The sequence below is a fragment of the Hippichthys cyanospilos genome, chromosome 16 (assembly GCF_059441005.1).
Source record: "Hippichthys cyanospilos isolate Australia breed blue-spotted pipefish chromosome 16, RoL_Hcya_1.0, whole genome shotgun sequence".
NCBI lineage: Eukaryota > Metazoa > Chordata > Actinopteri > Syngnathiformes > Syngnathidae > Hippichthys > Hippichthys cyanospilos.
In genome coordinates, this window is record NC_142384.1 from 17014247 (window position 1) to 17037482 (window position 23236).

The 23236-nt window shown below is 45.7% G+C and overlaps 1 protein-coding gene and 1 long non-coding RNA gene across 2 annotated transcripts; one reads left to right on the plus strand and one right to left on the minus strand.

Moving 5' to 3' along the window:
* Positions 1 to 362: 362 nt before the first annotated feature.
* On the plus strand, positions 363 to 5805 carry LOC148411018 (uncharacterized). The gene is made up of 3 exons (XR_015868219.1): positions 363 to 490; positions 4289 to 4370; positions 5392 to 5805. It is a non-coding gene; the product is annotated as an uncharacterized LOC148411018 (long non-coding RNA).
* On the minus strand, positions 2834 to 23212 carry gpr139 (G protein-coupled receptor 139). The gene is made up of 2 exons (XM_088437495.1): positions 22830 to 23212; positions 2834 to 9331 (listed from the first exon to the last, which is right to left on the minus strand). The coding sequence occupies exons 1-2, from the start codon at positions 22975 to 22977 to the stop codon at positions 8358 to 8360; spliced, it is 1122 nt and encodes a 373-aa protein (XP_088293621.1). The 5' UTR covers positions 22978 to 23212; the 3' UTR covers positions 2834 to 8357.
* Between the last annotated feature and the right edge of the window lie 24 nt (positions 23213 to 23236).

The window sequence follows — 23236 nt, forward strand, 5'->3', positions numbered from 1 at the left end:
CGAATCTTATTGGAGTCTTGCGGTCACATGACCAAATAACTCAGCACGCAAAACGTCAAAGATAGATACAGAGACAAGAGCATACACTTCGAGAGTTGGTTGGGCTTGTTCCTTGTGCAAATGATGCATATTTGTCTTGTTTTCTTTAATGTTAGGTATATAACGTTTGTCAAAATCTTACGGCATTCCTGAGGAGTAAGAGAAAATGCTAGAGAAGAATTGTTTTGTGTAGTATATAATTGCAATGAATTATCCAACAAGGGCAAATGAAGCTTGTTGCTGTGGCGGTACAATTTCATAAGAGGATGTGCATTAGAGAAACATGAAATCAGCATTGCATCGCCTGCCTGTCACCCCTTGAAGTGGAAACACTGCAGTGCAGCTCTCCGCTCTGGTGCTCGATGAAAGCCAAGGCCGGGCGGCCCTATTCGCTTTGGATACACGACGTCCCAGCTTTGAATCGAGACTCGTCGAGAGTTAACCTTCACGGGTATTTGTCAAGTCTAGAAGACTCAACAGAGCGCTTACGTGAGCGGAAACCTTGAAGTGACTACGTGACTTATTGCCCGAGCTGCTGTTTAGCTTAAACCTTGCATGCAGAACGTGCACTGGAACAACGTTTCCAATCATCCATTTTCGATCGCGTCTTGTCCAATTCATACCCATCAATGCAGCTTACATGCACGTTTATTTTATGATTATTTTGATTTATTTTTTGGGTGGTGGTGGTGGTGGTGGTGGTGGGGGTATATGTTAGTATTATTAATTAAAGTATATAATTGTTATCATATTTTTGTATAGTAAAAATACTCACCTCTGCACTTTAAATCACGCAGTCCAGGATTTCAAGATAGCAGTTTTTGCTTCATGATAATTCAATGGAAATAGTGCTGCTCATTTACAGTCATGTCCACCAGGGGGCGTTATAATGTGGAGGCCCAAAACGGTCTAAACAAATACATAGTAATTAATACAATACTTACAAATACATGGAAATACTAATTAAAATATGTGCACAAATAAAGAAAATAAATCAAAATTAAAACAACACAAATCTAGATATAGGAATAAATGTAAATAATACATTTATAAATACAATTAAAAAAAATCCGTATAAGATGAACTGCTCTTTAACATGCGGAAGTCGACGTCAACGTGTCATTCAAATTAGATGGTGGTCCTCCACTTTTGGTCATCGTTCTACAAATGAATTTAAATACAAGCAGTTGTTTATGCAGTTCATAATTGAAATAAAATTGTTAATTTTGTTCGCCGGACATCAGTGATTTTCATTTTGTTAGCCTCTTGCTAGCAGACTTTTGTTTGTTTCGTTGGAGTCAAGCAGGGGGTAAATTTCTCTCCTCCGCCTCAATTCGGGCCAGGAAAAGTCCTGAGTATATGACGAATGGGTTTGGTTGGTAATGATATTTTTTGCGATTTTGGATGAGCATTTTATGAGCGACGATAATAGAAATACGAACAGAGCAAAGGTCCAAAGATATTCCTCTCCGTACGCGCTCGCTCGCCCATTTTCAGCCCTAATCGCGGCTGCAGCAGACGAGCTCATCCGTCTTTATTACTGCAGCTGCACCGCGGGACTGAAAACACACAACGGCGCGCGCGCGCACACCTCCACCTCTCCGTCCTCTCATGTGCAAATCCCTTTGCGCACCTTATCGGTCGACAGCATCATAACGTCTCTCGCACGTGACAGATATTTGCCGGCATTTATCAGTCACTCTGTTGCACAAGAGGAGATGAAAATCCAAGCTCGTTGACAGAACTGGGCCAACGGTCCGGGTTCTCCAACGTGCGCGCGCACACAAACCGATTCAGCAGCTGGTGACCTTATCGCTCCTGCGGGTAGACGTTTTTTTTTTTTTGAAGAGAGGGGTGTTAATGAGCTCGGCGTCAGCTGTGTTTCTTGATAATTGGCAGAGCGTGAATATCAGCCATCCGGTCCGGCGGATGGCAAATGGGTCCGGGAAACTCTTTTGGAACTTTTTTCAAAGCAAGAAAATGAAGCAAAATGACCAAAAATGGAGACTTCAACGTGTGCACTTATAATTATTTCAAATCGATCACCCTGTCGATTAATCCGGCGAGTAATCGCCCCCTCTCAAAAAAGTCATTAAAATGGATTATAAGGCGCACCTTCAACCGATGGCCTATTTTAAAACCGCACACCGCAATATAAGGCGCGTAGAATAGAAGCTACAGTAGTGGCTGGAGTTGCGTTATGCACCCACTAGACGAAGCTGCGCTAAAGACATCTGTGGTGATCTGTGGAAAGTACTATCTACAGATTGGGGGAAAAAATAACCTCTCGATTACATGAAATGACGGTTTAAATCAATGCAAAGACCAATCAAGAGATTAACCTCTCCAGGCAGGCGTTGCAAACTTACAATAATATGAGAGTCCCTTAGGTATTCCTTTTAGGGAAGGTCTTTGTTTTGGGACGCTCCGTGCGCTAATACCGTCCTCGATGAAACGGCAAGAACAAAACTTGTGTTCCCGCTTGTCGCTTGTGTTATCTGCTTCATTATTTCAAGCCTTCATATAAAGTCAAAGATTTAGCATCCAATATCGCCGCGGCATTCCGCCCTAATTTTTTTTGTGTGTTCAGTTTAGAAAAGCTAGCTTTCAGTCACCGAAACGAAACTCAAAGCGGGCCCGAGTCAGAGTTGTAAAAGCCGGCGATTGCTCGTCTTAGACCGTATTGGTCCAAACGTTTCACGGCCAGGTGAGACGCCTATTTTCTAAAGGTTAGCTCTACTTAAGCGTAGGAGTCAATATTAGATGCAGTAAACAACACAATTCATCACAGTCCTCAGAGACACTGCTCTTTATTTCCTCAATAAAAATATTGTATTTACCGCATACTTTCCCACGTCACGAGAATACATAACCTCAAAGTCGATAATACATTCATTAGCGGGAAACGGTTAATTATGCAAGCCTATAGTCATTCCCGTACAATCTAAAAACATCTTTTTTTTTAACTAAATACAGCCATGGAAGGAGGTAAAAGACTTTTCTGTCAAAAACTGTCAGAGTAGAAAATCACAATTGGAAAAAAGCATCAGTAGAACATTCACAAAGACGGGAGTTTTACAATACTGTGCCGTACGTCATTCTAGCTGTCGTATAGTCGCCATTTCACACAGGTACGCATTTCGCTTGATAACGTTCCAGTCTTAAAGCTCCTTTCTAACACACGCGCGCGCAAACGACAAATCAGCTCAGAGGGGAATGCGCCACGTGAGGAGTTCAAGAACCAATAATACTATGTATAAATATATAGATATATGTGCTGGATAGAATAAAAAAGACTTCATACAGAGTGCATCCGGGTGTTGAATTAGACTTGGAATGACACTCGCCATAGAATCTCAAAATGAATACGTGGTAGCAATTCCGTAGGATGGATTGTTCAGCATTGGAGTCACGGTGAAAAAAACATTTGCAATAAGGGGCTTCATGTTCCAAATAGTTTGCTCTCAATTTGAAAAAAAAAAAAAAAAAAAAAAAAGAGTACTGTCTCTGTCATAACAAAGCATTAAATTCAATTTGGCCAAACAAGTGAACATCCTGTTTACTCTTTTGGTGCAAAGGTTTTTATTCTATATTTTTTGATTTCACTATTTGAGAAGGTTGTAGCCTGATAGTGGCTAGAGATAAAAGCATACTGTGTAAATGTTGCCCGCTTGATGCAATTTTTTCTACTTTGGCACTTGAAGGTTTAACTCTGGTATGTCATTTATCACCATTGACGGCTATGGACGTGAACGATCCATTTTTACTGTCCTGGCAGTGAATGAGTTAAGAAAAAAGACATCCCCCGATTTGAGATTCGCCCACTTGGAGAAAGAAAACACCATAAATCATCGCTTGAACCTAACGAACACCTTTCCGTATTTCCTGTACCTCGGCACCGGTAATTGAATTAGCTGCAGACGTCCTAGCTTTTATACGATCCTCTCTGGTTTCATAATCTTCCTGCGTTGTGAACAAGGACGGATTCGAACGGCTGTTCAGTCCGCTCGCTTCTTTTTTTGAAAATAATACTGTAACAACCCCGGCTAACACGAGCTGCAACAGGCGCTGGTTGCTAACAGCCAACTGACGTCCGGCCTTCTGCTGGTCCCGTCACACTCATTATTTTAAGTGGGAATCTATAAAAATGCGCATTTGCGTCAAAACTGGGCTAATGTGGCCGATGGATCCATTTTCAACACTCATTTTTGAACAAATGAAACTTATTTTGTCTGTTTTTGTTTTGAAGGGACCAGTGGGTCATTCCAGGCTGGCCTTGGCCTGCTAGCCCCCCCCCCCACCTGTTTGTGCGGACAAAAGGACACCTGCAGGTGACACCCCCACTATTATTCAGCCGCCCCCATCCGCTCGGCGCTGTTTTTTTTGGGTTTCCCAGCACGCCGGCTCCCCCGTAGGCGAAGACAAGAGCGGGAGACGGCCCGTGGCGCAAATGTCGCATTTACATGGCCCCCAAACAGCACAAACGTGCGCATGTCTTTTTACAAATGTCAGCACAGCCGCCTTCAGCTCCGCTTGATTTTTTTTCCTGCGTGTGTGTGTGAGGTCTTCATTTTTAATGACGAAAGCAACGAATGGTCAGACTTTGACGGCGGCGCTGGCTAAACGACGACCGCCCGCTATCGATTTTCTCCATCGAGTCATCCGCAGGCGCTCGCCTCAACTCAACCTTTCTAACGTGAAGCCACATCAATCACTCGCGATGTGTCCTAAGGAGAATTCACCAGATTTTGACCTGCATTTTCCTAAAGATAAATATTTGTATCGCAATCAACTCATCAAAAATGGGATTTTTGACCAGTCAGAATTTGAGAATATCAACGATGAATATGAACAGATTTCTCCGGTCCTTCATGAAACAAAACGGATTATCATTGCATGGAATCAAAATGAAATATTTACAAACATTCGCTTTTATTTTGGAAGAATTTTTTTGTTTTTTGCCATTTTCCCTATTTTTAACAATTCCTCGCGCATTTCCCGCATCGTAAAATGTCCTATTTTTTTAATAGAAAGAAGCATTTTTTTACTCCCACAAGAGATTTTAGTCTTTATTAAATATTTAAATAATACAAAAAATTGAATATATGACAAAAGCTAAAATGGTCTTTTATTAGCCTGCAAAAAGGCTGTTACCGATATTAATCAAAATGTCAAAATTCTAAATTTTAAGTGCTGACGTTACGGGCAAAAACAATGATCAGAAACGGCGGCCGCTAAGCCAAAATGGCGCCATTTTCGTCACTAAAACAAGATCTGTAAAATCCTAATGGCCAAGGAAATTGAAATAAAAAAAAAAATTACATTTTTCATTCTTTTTTTTTCCTTGCGCAGGCTGTCAGCCAACAGATAAAGAGGCCAGTTGAAAATGAAGTCGGCGCAGGTGGGCCGGACATGAAGTGGAAGCGACCGGCAAAGAGCGCGAGGAGCAGGTGGCCGGCCAAACTCCCTCATTTCGCTTCGTAATTTGGAGGAAAATCAATTTGGAGTGGAACAAAAAGACGGCCGTCGGAACGGGCCGGCTTCTCATTTCTCCCGGCGCGCGGCTGACGAGGAACAGGGGAGCACTTAAGCCTGATGGAGGAACCGCATCAGCTCAACCGTCGCTCTTTAGCAAGACGCGGAAAAATTGGAGCGCGCGTTGTATTCGTCGGTCCGAGAGTCTTTCGGCGAATGGCGACGTTGCGTTTTTTTGCATATTTTCCGAGCCTTCCTGGCTCAAAATTTGTTTCCGTTAACGTTTGGAAAGTCGTCGTACAATTCATCTGTGAAAACACACTCAAAACGTTTGGTAATATCGATAGAAAATCAAACAAAAAACACGCCGTGGCGCTGACACAAAACTGGTGTCGTGATACGTATTCACCATGGTAACATGCAGTCACTACTATTATTACAAAATAATACTGTATATATGCACAAGAAATTGTACTTCTGGACTCTCAAGACGTATAATGACGTCTTTGGGATTGAACGTGGCAGCAATTTTTTTAACCATAATAATGGAAAAATACCGTAAATAACTGCGTGGGATTGAACGTCTGGACCAAGACATGTCTTTACGTCTTCAAAATTGAATGTGTCAGAATTTTCACGCTCTTTTACACTAACTGAAAAAAAATGATACATCAATTAAGTACATGGGATTGAATATCTGGACTCTTCGGATGTATAATTACGTCTTTGGGATCGAACGAGTCGATTGGCAAACTGGAATTACGGTGTGAAAGTATGTCGGACGTTTGAATGTGAAGGCCACGACCTCAATCACAAACAATCATAAGCTTCGGGGCATTCCGTACGCGGGACGGATGTGTCTAATCCCCGCGGCCGGGTATTAAGAAATTCGCCGATTGACGGATGGGCGAACGGATGCGGAGCCTGAAGGTGTCTGCGGGAGCCATTTGCAATCGGGACACGTTGACTTTTGATGACAGACGCGCCGCGGTGAGGCTCAACTTCTGCGGGCCAGAGACCAAAGTCAGTACTCCAGTCAGTATCTCGACGGACGGTACGGAATGTACGGACGGAAGAAGCAGACTCGAAGGTTGGGAGCCGGGGTACTGGCGATGAAAACTTTACCGGAGCCGGGCAAAACCGTACAATGAACGTTTTGAATGAATCAATCGAAGTACGAGAATAACTGAGCACGCCTTCGTGTAAGAAGGTTTTTATATCAAGTAGTATTGTGGTTCTTCAGATCGGTCTTGGTCTGAAGACTGGTCCAGAGGCCACTTTGGAAGGGTCTTTTTCTTGGTTTGGATTTCAAGAAATCTTGGTCTTGACTTCTATTTACTTCCGGGACCTGGATCTTCGATCTCCGATGACGGGACACGTTGATACTCGACGACAATTTCGAGACCTCGCTAAAGCTAGCATGCGTGACGCTGGAATGTACGAGGAAGCCAAAGTTTGCTAACACAGGGAGAAAATGCGCAGCCTAAGCAGAAAGGCCGGAGCTGAGATTTGAAGCCCAAACCTCACGACTGCGCGCTGTCGCCCCCTTGCGGTCCAGTTCAGTTCTCGTCGTTCAAAAGATGGAACGGGCTTTCCTTTTTGCGCGCTCTGCTCAGTCTTGTGTTGATAAAGGGTTAAAGGGACCTGTGAGTACAATCACGATTGTTATCCAGGTAACGGCTGACGGTAAATCATCCAGGGCCATTATTAGTTGGCAGAGGACTATCCACTAAGGGTAGAAATTTCCTCCTTCTAATACTGGAAACCACGATAACAAGCTCCTAGCCATAACACTGAACAGCTTTATGAAGCTACAGTAACAGTCTAGCGGGAATACATATTTGACGATATACAGTTGGGTCATTCCGTGTCATTTCATCCGACGCCTTTCATAAGACTCCGTAAAAAGACTCCTTTGTTAATAAGGAAAAATCGTCGAAAAAAATTCTCAGGAAAAAAATCAATGATTCTGGGCTAGTTCGGACAGTTTTAGGCATCGTACTCAAGAAAAAAAAAAAAAAAAAGAGGTGGACAGTCAGTCAGAACCTGACTGTCGGTTAGTGACGGACACAAGTTCTGCAAGAAATGACAAGAAACCTGGGAAAAAAAATGTTTTTAGTAACAATCGAAGGCTATTTCAGACCCTCCTCGACCCTTGCATGTGGTCGAATGAGTTTAAAATGGCTTCTTGGAATACGGTGCCAAAAACGGTCAAAACAACCCTTCGTCCATTTTTTTTTTGTCACGAGAACTATTAGAGGCCCAATACTCGCATTTTTTCCTACCGACAAGCATATCTCTTTGCTCGATTTTTTTCCAGAAACTCCTTGACAATCAGGCACGACGAGCTTCGGAAATCTGCCGAAACGAAACGGAACGACCCGGTTGGCGCGACGAGTTTAGAACTTTCAGAGCGAGCACCGGACCCAAAAAAAAAAAAAAATCTCATAGATTCTTCTGCGTATTAAAACTAGACGGCTAACCTTCGGGCACGCCGCCAAGGGAAGGCGCCCAAGTACCCCCTGATCGGACTCGCCGGAACATTCCGGCGCACAAAGTAGCGGGTGCTCATCGTTGCGCTGACCGGCGAACTCGCGATGCCGCTCGCCGGCCTGCCGACGGACCGCTACAGACGGCGACCCGCAAAGCCAACAGAAGTGTCCTTCCGTAGTTTTGGCGCGACGACAAGGTGTTTTTTTGTTGTTGTTGTTTTTTTTTTGCTTTGTTGTTTCAAACTACATTTGCGGCCATCGCGTGGTTTTCTGCTTCGTTTTGGCTCAAAGCTAGCTTAAGCGCCGCCGGCGACGGCCTCCAAAGAAACCCTCCACGCTTCGCCGTAGCCCTCAAGACGAGATGCAGATAGGCTTCCCGTTTTTGTCGTACTGGTACACCAACATTTTGATGCAGTGGGAGTTGGCCGGCGAGATCCAGGGACTGCTGGTGATGGAGAAATTGTGGCTGGCGTAGAAGGGTTGCGGTTGTTTGCGGCAGCGGAGCAGCGCGTGCAGCACGTTGGCCGCCATGGCCCGGAAACGCTTGCTGATGAAGCAGTAGAGGAAGAAGTTCACGCCGGTGTTGAGCAAGGCTAGCATGTTAGCTAAGTCCGTTAGCGCGTGAAGCAGGCGGCCGGCGCCCGGCGAGGCCGGGGGCGACGAGTAGAAATGGTAGAGGATCATGAGGGTGCGGGGCGCCCACAGCACGGCGAAAATGGAGGTGATGGCCAGAAGGATGGCGGTGGTCTTGCCGGTGGAGTAGCCGCGCATGCGGAAGCAGCTGCGGCGCCGGCGCAGCTTGCGCACGATGACGGCGTTGAGGGTGAAGAAGACGGCGCAGGGGAGGAGGTAGACGGTGGCGCAGTGGGCCCACACCAGGACGTGCTGGGCCGCGGTCCGAGCGTTACTCCGGCCGCCGTCCCCCGCGGCGGGCGAGCCGTGCCACAGCTCCGGCCACCAGTAATAGGGCGCGGCCGAGAGCAGACACCCCAGGTAGACGGCCGAGATCACCCTACGCGTGCGCGCCGGGTAGGAGACGGTGTGGTAGCGCAGCGGGTGGCAAACGGCGATGTAGCGGTCCACGGTGAGGGGCACGGTGATCCAGATGGACGTGTGGATGGAGCAGAACTCCAGCACCTGCACGGCGCTGTTGACGGACGGCGGCATGGGCGCGGCCAGGATGAAGTCCTCCAGGATGAAGTCCACGAAAACGATGAACAGTAGGACCATGATGTCGGCGGCCGCCAGCGCCAGCAGGTAATTGTAGGACGACTTTTGACGACGCAGCACCAGCTGGGACAGGATGACCACCGTCAGGATGTTGGCTGGGGGCGGCAAAGGTTGGCCGGATGATCGGGATGATGATGACGATGATGATGATGGGAGGAAGGATGAAGAGAGAGAAATACGGCTATTAGTGACGTTATGGAAGAAAGTGCTAACTGCTGATGAAACTCCTTCCCTCTGGAAGTGATTTCATTGGTCAACTTTTGTTTTCTGACTCACTCAATCCCAAGCACGTTACAGTATATACACAGTATACACACGCGCACACACACACATACACATGAACATTCTAGTTATATAAAATACTGACACTCCTACCCCAGGCCATAAGCATTTGTACACAACATTGCATTATATCATATACTGTATTTACGATATACCACTACATGTTCAAAGTGCCTCAAACCCGTTTGCTACCATTGACGGCTATTAACGTCAAAGATCCCTTTTATCTGGGCCCCCGAGCCGTAGTTTGGACACCTTTGATGCCCCGATATGTTTGTAGAATCCACTTGCAATGTCATGGCAGAAGCTCCTGTCTCTGCCTATGGCAAAATGCTTCAATAAAGAGAGGGGAAAAAAAAACAACAAAACAACATCCTTCTCCCCAGGCTACTAAGTTCACCACTAGCAACATTGCGCCTCTGGCAAGGAAGCTTGCACACCAAAGGACATCCCATCACTCTGTGCAGTCTTCCCTCCTTTTATTTATTTATTTTTTTTGCAGAGAGAGGAGAAATCCCTCCGAAGATTTATGGGAGCAATAACTTTATGCGCAGCGGACAGGAGGAGCAGCACGGGCCTGCCTTGTTTGTTTTAGAAGTCGCTACATGTCAGCGCGCCTCCCTGGCTTTTTGTGCTCGCATCATCGCGGCAATGTCAAATGGCCCAAAGTCAAAGTTTGCAGTCTGCATGCATTCACTCGGGAAGACTGGCAGGCGCAGGCTGCGGCAAAAAAAAAAAAAAAAAAGAGGATGCTGCGGTCTGTGCGGTGGATTTCCCCCAAAAGGATGACAGAATTTATGGGGAATCTCATAAAAGCGCACTGGACAACATTATGGCAACATTAACTTTGGTGGCATTCTGCCCAGAATCATTGAATTTTCTTTCAAAGTGAGCACGAGCAAAAGGAAGCTCTTCACTGTGATTCCCAAACATTTACCCGTGGTTATCGAACAGCTCCCTCACACGTGAAAGGCGTTTCAGAGAGTACTTGAGATTCCAAGAGGGCTTCTGCAGTGCATTTTTATTTTCAAATTAAGAGCAAATTGATTGAAACATGTTTTTCATTTACTGAACATGTGAGCACATTTCAGACGGACGGACGGACGGACGGACGGACGGACGGACGGACGGACGGACGGACGGACGGACGGACGGACGGACGGACGGACAGACAGACAGACAGACAGACAGACAGACAGACAGACAGACAGATAGATATCTGAAATGTGTGTATATGTTCAATAAATAACAAAATAAACAAATACATAAAAAATGTTCCAATCAGCCATGCCCCAAACAAAGAACGTGGCTCAAGTCTGGGGAAAAAAAAAATCCCCGCGCTCAGATGATTAAAATTTGGGAACACCGTTCATTGGCTTTAAGTTCCAATTAATTTGCTGTTCATTTGAAAAAAAAAAAAAGCATACAGCAGGGCGTGTTTACATACAGCGGGCACGCTTGAAAGCCTCATTTCCTCATTCTCAACCTTATTTCATCAAATTTGTCATGGTTGTTGACGACATTCTCTTCTGTGGTGTCAAATTTCAAAGACAAATTTATTTTCACTTGACAGAGATTGGAAACAAGCCATCCAAAATGTCAACCATCTGTTTTCTCCTAACTGCGCCGCCGCGCAACGCTCATTAATTGCGACCAGAGCAGACTAATCTCGCTCAAACCCATTTGCGGAACAAACGCTTATGTTAATAAAACAAGGTGCGCACGTGAGTGTTTCATTTCGGAGGGATCTTATTCAAAACAAATACATAATTCATATTGGCAATTTATGCAAATGGACCAACAATACAAACAGGTGCTTATATCACGCCAATCCTCCTGTACTCAAAGTGCTGCTGCAGCATGACGCCAATCTTTGGACACATGAAGATGCGTTTCCACATTGATTTGCATTCCACCAGCAAATGCACTTAGTCTGTGTGTGTGTGTGTGTGTGTGTGTGTCCTCTATTTGGTAATAGAACCTAGATGGGATTAAAAGCGGCCATCTTCAAGTCTACAACATGACAGTTCACAGCCACTATCGGCTAATTACAAATTAGCAATGCGACTCCAGTTGCGACGTCCTTGCCAGACCGGAGGATATGCTGCGAAAAACACACCCGCACCCACACACGCACAAGCGCGCACAGACAGAACGAGAATGCTGATCACAAGACCATTCATTAACGCGGAAACTGGCAGCAACCATAAAGACAAAAGAATGTGACCACACACATTGACGTGCGCGTTTTTGTTTTGCCATCTTAGGAGGGACAACCCATTGAAGTAACGCCTGGTCTGGACTAGTAGGCCCACCAAAATGGCTCCACATAAAGAGGTGTGGACTGATGGAGGCCACCAAAAAGGCTCCACATGGACTAGAGGTCCCCACAAAGAGGTCTGGACTAGTAGGCCCGCCAAAATGGCTCCACATAAAGAGGTCTAGACTAGTGGGGCCCACCAAAATGGATTCACAAGGACAAAAGGCCCCCACAAAGAGGTCTGGGCTAGTGAGGCCCACCAAAACGGTTCCACATGGACAAGGGGTCCACATAAAGAGGTCTGGACTGCCGGGGGCCACCAAAAAGGTTCCACACGGACACAAAGTCCCCACAAAGGGGTCTGGACTAAACACCCCACCAAAATGACTCCACAAGGATAAGAGGTCCCCACCAAAATGTAAAAACATGGAATAGGAGCCCGACTACCGTATAAAAAAAAACAAAACACACGCACACTCGGAGCTAGAAGAGGAATGCCGATCACAACGCGTGCACCGATTCATGACCATGGGAAACTGGAGGCAACAAAGAAGCCAAAAGAATCCAACAACGCGCACGTATTTTGGTTTTTCTATCCAGGGGGGACATCAAGTTGAAAGAACGCATTTCCTCGCCTCTCACCTTAACCATCACAACTAATTGCCTAACCCTAACCGCAGCCAAAATCCAACTCACGCCTGAACACTAAAACCGAGGACAAAAGAGCCCCACAAAGGAGCAAAAAACATGGAATCAGCCCCACTACGTGGCAAAAACAAACACACGTACACACCCAGGGCACCACAATGACGCATGTTAAATTGCTCTTAGGTGTTAATTGCATTATTGATGAAGTCTTAATCAACAGGTCACTCGTTTCATTTCATTCGGGTCGCCGAAATGCCCTTTCAACTCTCAGAGTTTGCGCGCGGACCAGCGCGCGCTCAAAACAGGCGAGACGAAGGACGGACGACCAATCAAAGGCCAATGTCCGGATATTCTCGACAACGACCTTGAAACGTAAGGGGCTTCCGGAAGCGTATTTAAACGCTATTTGATTTTTTTCAAACGAGGCACTCGGGGGCTCAGGTCGCCCCTAGGAGTATTCGGGAGGTTTAAATTGATCCGGGCTAAGCCCTGAGGCACTGACCCCGGATGCGGGTTTTCTCCGTTTGTTTTGTCCGAGAGTTTCACGTGTTCACGCGCGCTTTGTTCTCGGGCCGAAAAAGAAGAATCTTAATTGGACGTGCGTTGTTCACGCTTGCCCGATTTTCAGATGGGCTCTATTAAAAATCCTCCGCAAGCGCTCTGACCTTTAATCGGCGAGGCTTTCTCAGGCGCGCCCGCCAATTATTTCACTACGTCCGCCAAAAGCCGGGACGGAGGTGCGAATTGTTGACCGGCACTGGGCCGGAGGTGTTATCGGCTCCCCCGCCACCGACAAAAGGGACTCGCCGTCGCTTTGACATTTCATTTAGCGGCGGGCGGGCGGGCGGGGCTCCCCGATTCGTTTCAATGGCCGGCGGCCGCGGGGGAGGCGGCATGAAAGCGCTCGCCATTCTACGGGCATCAGGTGCCAAATAAAGACCCGGTCCCGAGGGGGGGGAGCTCTAGCGGCATCCAGGTATAGAAAGTGTGTGAAAAAAATGGACGGACACGAACCTCCTGGTGACATTTGCTTATTTTTGTACTTAACAAGGGGTTGCGGCCTTCGGTCCCATCATTTCTCTGTAACGCGCCTATTTGCTCGGTGACTGGATTTTACAATCGATTGTTAGAAAAAGAAAACAAAAGGCCGTGACAGCTGCCCTTTTCACATTTTTACAGTTCATTTATGACTTTTTACACTCCATCCGTTGCGCTAATTCCATCGCTACAGCTAATGCGCTTGCTAGGTTAGAAGATTGGGCGGCGCGGAAGCGTACAGCGGAATGATGCCTTTTATCTCACGCCGTTAATGTCATATATAAAATGAGAACGAGCTACTCGCCATCGGATACTCGCGGTACGTGCATTTATTCCCGCGCCGATAAAGATAGTCGGAGCGTAGCGAAAGCCGCGGCGATCTTCGCGACATTATCATTAGCGATGGACCATGAAAGAGAACTCTAAAAGTCTGTCAACTGAGCGCAATCATTTCTTGAAGCGAGGCTTCGAGTGAGTGAGTGATTGTGATTTGGAGTATGAGTGACCGAGAGTGAGCGAGTGAAAGTACGGATGATGCAACGCTGAGTTTTGTGTATGAGGAATGAGCGAGCGCAGGTTTTTGAGTTTGAGTATTTATTCGTCAACGTCTGTCATCGAACGAGTGAGTGGGTGAGGCAAAATGAGTCAGTGGGACTGTGTCAGAGTGGGTGAGTGAGTGAGAGTTATGAGTGCATGAATTACTTCAAGTAAGCGAGAGATTGTTTAAGGTTTTGGGAGTATTTGTGGTAGCTAAAGCGTCATTGAGTGAGTGTACGAATCATTTCTGTGTGAGAGGAATTAAGTTTTTGTGAGTGAAAGTTGGTCAGAGTGAGTGAGTGAGAGTTCTGAGTGCATGAATTACAGTATGTCAGGGAGTGAGCGTTTTAGGTTTTTGCGAGTATTTGTATGAGCGAAAGCGCCAGTGAGCGAGTGATCGTTTACGCAACGTAATGCTGAGTCTTTGTGTATGAGCAATGAGTGAGTGAATGACTTTCTGAAAGCGAGTTTTTGAGTTTTGTTTGTTGGTCAACAAATGTCAGAGATCGAGCGAGTGTCAAAATGAGTCAGTCTGGCTGCGTGATAGAGTGAGTCGGAGTTATGAGTGCATGAAATACATTCTACTTCTTATTATTTATATATTATTTCCCTGCCTATTTTTGCGCCGGTGCTTTTTTGCTTGGGCTCCCTGATATGACAAGGAGAGGCGCCGTTGACGTCGTTTGGAGAGGAAAGGGAAAGGCACAGCGTGAGGCCCCGGGCCGAGTAACCCGGCTGACTCATCCTCAGCAGTAAAGCGACAATTTCGCACCGCCGGTGTCGAAACAAACACAGCCAATGTTAACCCTCCTTTATTTGCCGGCAAAACATGTCAGGCGTTCAGTACAGTTACAGCGATAGATGAAAATCAGATGAATTAGGAAAAACATTTTAAATATATGCATATTTTTTTTACATTTTTTTACATGCTACAGATTCCAACCTAAAAACATTTGAAGGTATTCCTTGGCATGTTTCTCATTCTTGTCTGTTTGTTTTTCAAATAAGAAGCGTGTTTATTTGTCAAAGTTGACTGTAAAAATGTTCTACTAAACCGGCAGTGTCCTACATGTGGCGCACGGGCCGCTCCTGGCCCTCAAACGGGTTTAATCCGGCTGGTGTGATGATTTTGTGAAGTAAAAAAAAAAAAAAAAGTTGAATTTTTATTTATTACTTGAATTTTGTTGTTGTACTATTTTCGTGCTGTAAGTGCGGAAACACTGCCATCTAACGGTCAGGGTAATCACTACGGTGCTAAATTGGCTTATTTTGGTAAGCATTAGTCAAGAGTGAAAACTCCTCTCATAAAAAAAAAAAACGTATTTGACTAGAATTTTTGTATTTATTATATGAGAATGGCTCTGCATGAGTTAATATTACGGCTGTAAAATAGAAATTAAGCAGCAAAATCCATCTTTTTTTTCTTAATTTATGACACGTAGATGCTCAAGTAACGGTTAATCATAACTCTGCTTGCAAATGTCACATGACCAAGCACGGTAAACAGCTGAGCCCGAGCAGCTGTGATGTCATTTTTAGTCGACAGCCAGCGGTAAAATGGCTACCCCCTTTAAGATGTTCTACTGATATTTGTATATCATTCAGAGTGATCGTTTGGTACGTAGGCTACTGTATTTGTTTTGGATATGTTGCAAAAAAAAAAAAAAGATGGCCACCCCCTGAAATGGACAGAAACGTGTCGATTTAAAAAAAAAAGTATGTTTTCCAACAAATGCAATGGGGGCGGGGCCACTTCGAAAAAAAATGAGCGCTAATGACCTCAGTAGATCCTCAGAGTCTCATACATAACAAAGACTGACGATTCGTGATGCCACCCAGGAGATACACGTCCACCCTTTAAAGAATTTGCAATTAAGGTTTTTTTTTATGTCATTCGCTGGGAGAAATTGAAAATGAGCTTAGATGAGTTACCCAGAGGCTAATAAGCATGCGGGAGGAAATAGACGTGAGGAAGTGTGTGTGTGCGTGTGTGTGTGGAGATACGGATGTGAATGACAAAGCGGCAACACACACACACACACGCACGCACACATAGAAAGGTTGATATCAAAGCTGGCTTTAAAGGTCGCATGCACTTTGTAATGTTGACAAGCTCTTTTTTTGGAGCCGCCTTGAAGTGTCAAAGCGGACAGGAAGCAGGGCCACGCGCTTTGCAGACCCCCCCCCCAGACAAAAAGCAGGCACAGCTGAAAAAAAAAAAAAGATGTGTGGTCATTAAAGGAGAAAAGACAAGGCAGATCTCCTTTAGGGACGTAGCCATTATTTCTGCATATTTTAGTCGGCTTGGTCAGGCGGACGGAGACAAAAGCGGCGGCGGCAAGATGGACGCCAAGCCACGCCACGCCACGCCGCTTTGCTTGAGCCTCATCAAGGAAAATGATTTGTCTTGCAAAGCAAATCTAGGCTTCCGCGCAAAATCCATAGCGGCCGAGCATGGCAAATTTGGGACGCTGATCTCCAACAGGCCATTTAGAGGTAGCTGCCGTTTCAGTGAGGGACTGACTTGTATTATCGAAATCAGAAAAACTTGAGTAAGAGAGTGCGAGCTAAGAGTGCAAAAATTACTTTGAGTTATTTGTGAGTATCTGTGAGTGAAAGAGTCCGAAAACGAGTGTGTTGAGTCCAAGTGTATGCACGATGTATTGCTGAGATTTTGTGAGTGAAAGTGAGAGAGAGTAACAAGTGCATGAATTAGTTTCTGTAAGAGTGGTTTTCAAAGGTGTTTGTGAGTGTTTGCGGGAGTGAAAGTCTGTCAGTGAGTGAGTTGGTTGTATTTAAATGACGAAAACTTGAGGAACAGTGAATGAAAGCTTCCAAAACGTCCAAAGACGGCATTATTTTCAATCAAAGAAGCGAGCACACTGAACCACCGTCCGAGTCCATCCTTGTTCTCACGCAGGATTGTTTGAGTGGCAAAGTCTGGAGACCAGCGCATGGCTTCGAGAAGACGGAAAGATATTCCAATCGACTCGTTTATTCATTGCGGTCTTTCTTTCGTAAACTTGTGCGAGTTTGGGTATTTATAGCAAAGGGAACTTGAGCTGTGTCGCGAGGAAAAGGAAAAACAACTGCTTCAAACGCATTCACTGGCGAGGCGTTCACTGACCGCTCACAATGTGGGAAATCTAAAAAACGCTTAAGCCATAACAAATATAAAACGTAAGGATATGAACACGCGAAAATGCGAAGGGTTTCGGAAGACCAGATTGACTTTGTTTCGCTATTGTTTTCACATTGAAGGCAGAATTTGACCCTAAAATTAAGGTTGCGTCCTATACACAGCTGTGTCCTCTATTTGGGGCATTACGGTAAGTACCTGAGAGTAAAATCCAAGTTGCTTCGCTACCGTCATTGCCGTTTGTTGTCAGCTTTTCAAACCAAAGAGTCGGCATCAAACAGAAGGAGATTTAAAGCTTGGAGCGATTGCACACTGGACAATGCTAGCTCGCTCGCTCGCTCGCTCGGGCTTTTGATCGATTCCGAACGATATTCATTTTCTCACTGGCACGTCAACAACGGCAAGCTTTACATTCCGCTCGGCTTTTCATTAGCGGGCCGCTCAACATCGGCGCATCAATAGACTAAACCGAAAATCGATGAGGGCCATCTCTTCATTAAGCGCCTCGACGCCCGGCCCGCCCCCGGCCCGCACGTTTGAGGGAAGACCGCCCGCATGCTGAGCGAGATCCATCCCCGGTGCGCAAAATTCAACTTAGCAAAAGCGTGTCCCAAAGGTGAAGGCACCTTGAAATTTGAACAGGCTTCCTGCAGCTGGTAGCAAATCAAATAATTGCCTTTGAACTCATCCATCAATTACATACAGTGGATAGAATCTACCTTTAATGCTTTTAAATGCTAAGACAGGAGCGGTGCGATTTTATTTTTCAAATTAAGAGCAAATTGATTGGAACATTTAAAAAAAAATCAATTGAATGTATAATAAGCACATTTCAGACAGACAGACAGATATAATAGGGACATTTCAGACAGCTAGCTAGCTAGCTAGCTAGATAGATGGATGGATAGATATCCGTCATGTTTTTGGCCTAAGGTCGGTCTAAAAATGTATGGTACTAAAAAAACGAAATACTAAAGTGATGAATTCGTTTTTGAAATTACTAGGTAATTGATTATTCTAACAGTAAAATAATTGACTACTTTAATCAATAGTGTAATCAAGTACTAAATATAATCAATTACTTTAGGTACTAAATTGATTTCTTCAGGTATTAATGTACTGAAAGTAACTGATGACTTTCCTGAAGCGCTCAAATAAATCAATTACTTTAGACGCTAAATTACTAATGTAATCTGTTAGCGCTTCAGTACCTGAAGTCATCAATTACTTGATGTTGTTTCTACGTGAGTGAAGTGAGTGAATGAGTATGTGTGATCAAGAAGAATTTGGCACAGATGGGAGACTGATTGTCTAAAATTGTGAGTGAGTGACTCAGAGTGAGTGAGTGAGTGAGTGAGTGAGTGAGTGAGTGAGCGAGCGAGCGAGCGAGCGAGCGAGCAAGCAAGCGAGCGATCAAAAAGGATTTGGCACAGACGGGAGAGCGAAGGTGTAAAGTTGAAGCGCGAATAAGCGAGCGAGTGTTCACTCACAATTGAGTGAATTCTGTTCATTAAAGCCTTGGCATTGAAAGAGGTATTTTGCCAGGGTTTGGCGCCGAGTTGTTCCACATCGCTGCAAGCATAAGACTTGACCTTTAACCCCGCGTAAGGGAATTTTTGCACGTTGGCCCAAGCTAGGCCGCTGCAGCCGGGTGAGTCTTACGTGCGAAGAGCGCGCTTCACTCTTATGATCCGATTTGTTTGCAGCGCTGTTGCCTGGCGTGTCGTGGCAAGAAGAAGCGAGGCGGCGCCATTAATTAAAGGTGACAATGCGGCTCAGCTCAGCCGTCGTCAGCCCCCCCACACACCCCCCACACACCCCCCACACCCCCAAGAGGTGCAACTTGACTGCTTCGCCTCTTCTTAATCTCTTTCCTCTGCTGCGATAGCAAACGCTCGCCCGCCCGCCCGCCCGCCTGACTGTCCTTGCCCCGCTTTTGCGTGTACGCTTTGTCACACGGTAATCATTTCCCGCTACTTAACTCCACGTAATCTCATTTGCCATCACCCCCAGCCGCCCTTACATGGGCGCGATCAACGTGACCTCCCGACAAAGGTCATTCGGCAAACGCAGATGTCGACGGATGAAACGCGCCGCCGCCAAGCGGGCAACGGCGGCGATCAACCGGCGCGACGCGTTATGGGCCCGGCTAATGGCGTCTGCCCCCCCCCCCCCCCCCCCCCCCGAACAAGATCCCGCGACACTTCGCCTCAGGCCGAGTTACTTCAAACCCGGTAATCGTTTCTCAGCACTTGACTCCGCGTCGTCCCATTTCCCCACGCAATCAACACGACCTCCCGAAAAGGTCGAGTGCAAAACGCAGATGTGACGACGGCCTGGCTTTGTCGTGAAATTTAATAGAACTGTCGTCGCAGACGGACACCCGTTGGTGCCGGTGCTTCAGCATTTGAGATGAGCACAACTTTTGAGAAGAGGAGCAAAATAAGGTAGCCAATCTGGGTATTTAAATGAACAGCTCTTTTTCCATTGAACGCTACCCATTCGGAACTCTTATGCAGTATTTTGTCCAATCCTTTGACATACAGCAAAGGGGAAGCATTGAAAGAAGGCTCTAGGGAGCTGAAATTTCACCCACAACATGTCAAAGTTCTAAAAAAGGCACGACCGCTTAGTTAGGATTGTGCCGTCCGTTGGCTAAAATCCCGCAAAAATGATGCAGAAGAAAATGACACACAGCAAAGGGAAAGCATTGAAAGAAGGCTGAAAGGGAGCTGAAATTTCACCCAGATTTCACCCACAACATGTCAAAGTTCTAAAAAGGCACGACCGCTTAGTTAGGATTGTGCCGTCCATTGGCTAAAATCCCGCAAAAATGATGCGGAAGAAAATGAAAAAGGATATCAAAGCCATTTCACATACAGAAAGCATTGAAATAATTCACTAGGCAGCTGAAATTTCACCCAGATGGTGGCAACAAGTCAAAGTTCGACTTGGCACGACCACTTAGTTATCACACTTCCAGGAGTGTGCCATCCGTTGGCTTAAGTACAGCGAGAATGGCGTGGAAAAAAATAAAGAAAATCAAGCGCCGAAAGCCCGTACGTAAAGACGATGCGTAAACGGAGCGCTTCACCTGACTTCCTTTTTACCCAGACGGTCCAATCGCATGGGCCGTGAGCCTCGGTCGCCCTCATCAACGCGACCTCCCATCAAAGGTCAGCTACCGACCGGAGGAGCCCGCTCGTCAACTGACCAATCGCGGCCCGGTAATTACGCCAACGGCCGCAATCGATGACGGGCGTGAAATCCACGCGGGTCGGCGCTCATGAAACATTCATGGGCCCGTCTGGAGCGCCGCGAGCGGTGTCATCCTGATTGAATAAGTCGCATCGGCCGCCGCCGCAAAGTAGCGGCCCGCCGCACTCGATTCGCCCATTAATTCCGACAACTGTTGCGGGATTCCATTAGTCTCCGGGGTTACGCTGATTAAACAAACAGCCGGCCGCCGTCGCGTTTGGCGAGGACGGCGGGCGGAATAAAACGCCGGCGACGGAGGCAATTGTTCCCGCGGCGTCTTGGGGGGAATAATTAGGGAAGATGGGAGTGGAGGGATGGGACTTTTTACACAAACCCAAAATTGCCTTTCCAATGTCGCAGTGCAGCTCCGATGGCGATCGCGACGTCTTTTTTCCCTAACCAGTGGACTAACCCGTGTTAGTAGTGCTGGGAAAATGAAGCTTCATGAAGCGCTTGTTATTTTTGTACGCCTGTAAATGGCGCTCTTGGTTTAAAGTCAAATATATTCAGTTTCCGCTGCATCCCTAAACCAAAAGTCCCATCTGGAAGAGTCACAAAATATTACAAGTGCTTCATGAAGCTTCATTTGTCCGTCGTCGCTCATCCTGTCTAAAACTTCCGCAAAACTGCGCTTATAGATGCATTGCTATAGCGACGGATGTCCGATTCCTAACCGGTGTGCTAACCCTTATTAGTAGTGTTGGGAAAATGAAGCTTCATGAAGCACTTGAGATATTTTCGTATTTCTGTAGATGGTGCAGAAACGAAAGATATTCAATTTCCACTGCATCCCTGAACCAAGAGTCCCATCTCGAATAGTCAAAAAAATTGTACAAGTGCTTCATGAAGCTTCATTTGTCCATCACTACTTATCAGTTGATTCCTGTGTAAAACATCCCCAAAATTGTGCGCCTAGATTTCTCGTCATGGCTACAGAATTGCAATCCCGCTAAACTCACCCCCCAAAAATGTTGCAATGAAGTAAGACCTTGAGGGCCGAAAGCCCGAAGACAACACTTGAAATATTGGAATCCCGGTTCCCCGTGAACTCATTCACTGCCATTGACGGTTATAGTCGTCACAGCATTAAAAAGCGATAAAGGAGACTTTATCGCCGTTTGAGAAGCGCCGCTATTTTTGTTTTTTTTTTAAATTAGTTCAAACGTTCAAATCCAGGTATTTATTTTTGGGGGGGTTTAAGATATGATTCTAGAAATGTCTGACCCAATGAATTAAGTATTAATCAATTGCTTTTAGTCGGTACTAAATTTATTGATTACTTAAGCACCGACTATAGTAATCCATTGCCTCTGCTAATCAAGAACTACAGTAATCCATTACTCTTGGTAGTTAAGTACTAACTAAATCAATCATTTTAGGTCATTAAGTGCTACTGTAATCCATTACCTTTGGTAATTAAGTACTAAATCAATCATTTTGGGTAATTACGTACGAAATTAAGTGGTTATTTTGTATAATTAATGACCAGCTAAACTATTTGATTATATTAGGTAGTGAAGTGCGTAAGTACTCGATTATAGTCGGTACTAAAGTAACTGATTACTTGAGCATTTTAGCGCTTAAAGTAGTTCATTACGTTGAGTAATTAAGACCTAAATATATCAAATATTTTAGGTAATTAAGCACTAAACGAAGTGATTATTTTGTATAAATAAGCACTAACTATAGTAATTGATTATATTAGGTACTGCTATGCGAAAGTACTCGTTTTTTTTAGCGCCAAGTAGTTTAGTACGTACCAACTTAGATACTAAGGTCATTGATTACTTTAGCACTTCACCTAAAGTAATCCATTACTTTCGGTAAGCGTTTTAGGTACTCAAGTACCAAATTAAGTGATTATTTTGTAGAATTAAGTAGTACCTAAAGCAATTGATTCTATTATGTGCTTTAGTCCCTAAATCATCACCTGAAGTAATCCATTACCTGAGTACTTGATTCCTTTGATACAAGCCATTAGAAGACCCTTCTTTAGCCAAATGCTTAAAACATTTGGGGAAAAAAATAGGAGTACCTGGGATTAAATGTGTCAATCTCAGTGACGACTACAGACGTCAAAAATCCTTTTTTTTTTTTTTTTTTTTTTTGCAGGGTTGGCAGCGAATGAGTTAAATCACCAATAGTCACTTGTCGCAGAGGTCAAAGCTGAGCTATTACACACATTGTCTTCAAATTCCGCTGTTCAAAGGGCGGACTAGCAACAAGCAGAATTCTGACAGGTCCTTTTTTGAATTATTCAATGTCAATTCTGAATAGAGAGACAAATTACAGGGACGCGCGTGATGGAGACAAGGTCAGTCTGACACACACACACACACACACACACACACACACACACACACACACACACACACACGTGGCAAATCAAGTTTGGGAATCCACGGCAAAGAGCGGGGCACCCGTCCCTTACCCGGCAGGCCGAGACACAGCAGGACGCTGTAGTAGATGACGGGCAGCGGTCCAAGGGGGCACCCCGAGACCCCCTCCGAGGGATGCTGCCCCGCGCTCCGGCCGCTCTGGTTGGAGCCCGAGACGGGGAAGATGTGGCTGTGCTCCATGGCCGCCCGCGTCCTCTTCCTCAGCTGCGCTCGGTGTCAAAAAAGCCCGACGGAAAACCCGTCGCCTTAGCGAGTGTCGGAAGGTGAGGTGGGGGGGGGGTGGGGGGCGTGGGGGGGTGAGGCGAGACGGGGGCGGGACGCGGCGGGATGCGAAAGGTGAGATGTGCCGGTGGATGAGGGAAGAGGAAGGAGGAGAGATGAGTGAGAGGGGAGGATGCTGCGTGAGTGTGCGAGGGAGAGGTGTGCGAGAGAGAGGAGA

What these genes read in the sequence shown, in the direction of transcription:
- gpr139 (XM_088437495.1), bottom strand. Translation starts at nt 22,977, where the DNA reads ATGGAGCACAGCCACATCTTCCCCGTCTCGGGCTCCAACCAGAGCGGC. An exon ending in GCTGTGTCTCGGCCTGCCGG is followed by an intron (nt 9,332 to 22,829) that starts GTAAGGGACGGG and finishes TGCCGCCCCCAG; the next exon opens with CCAACATCCTGACGGTGGTC.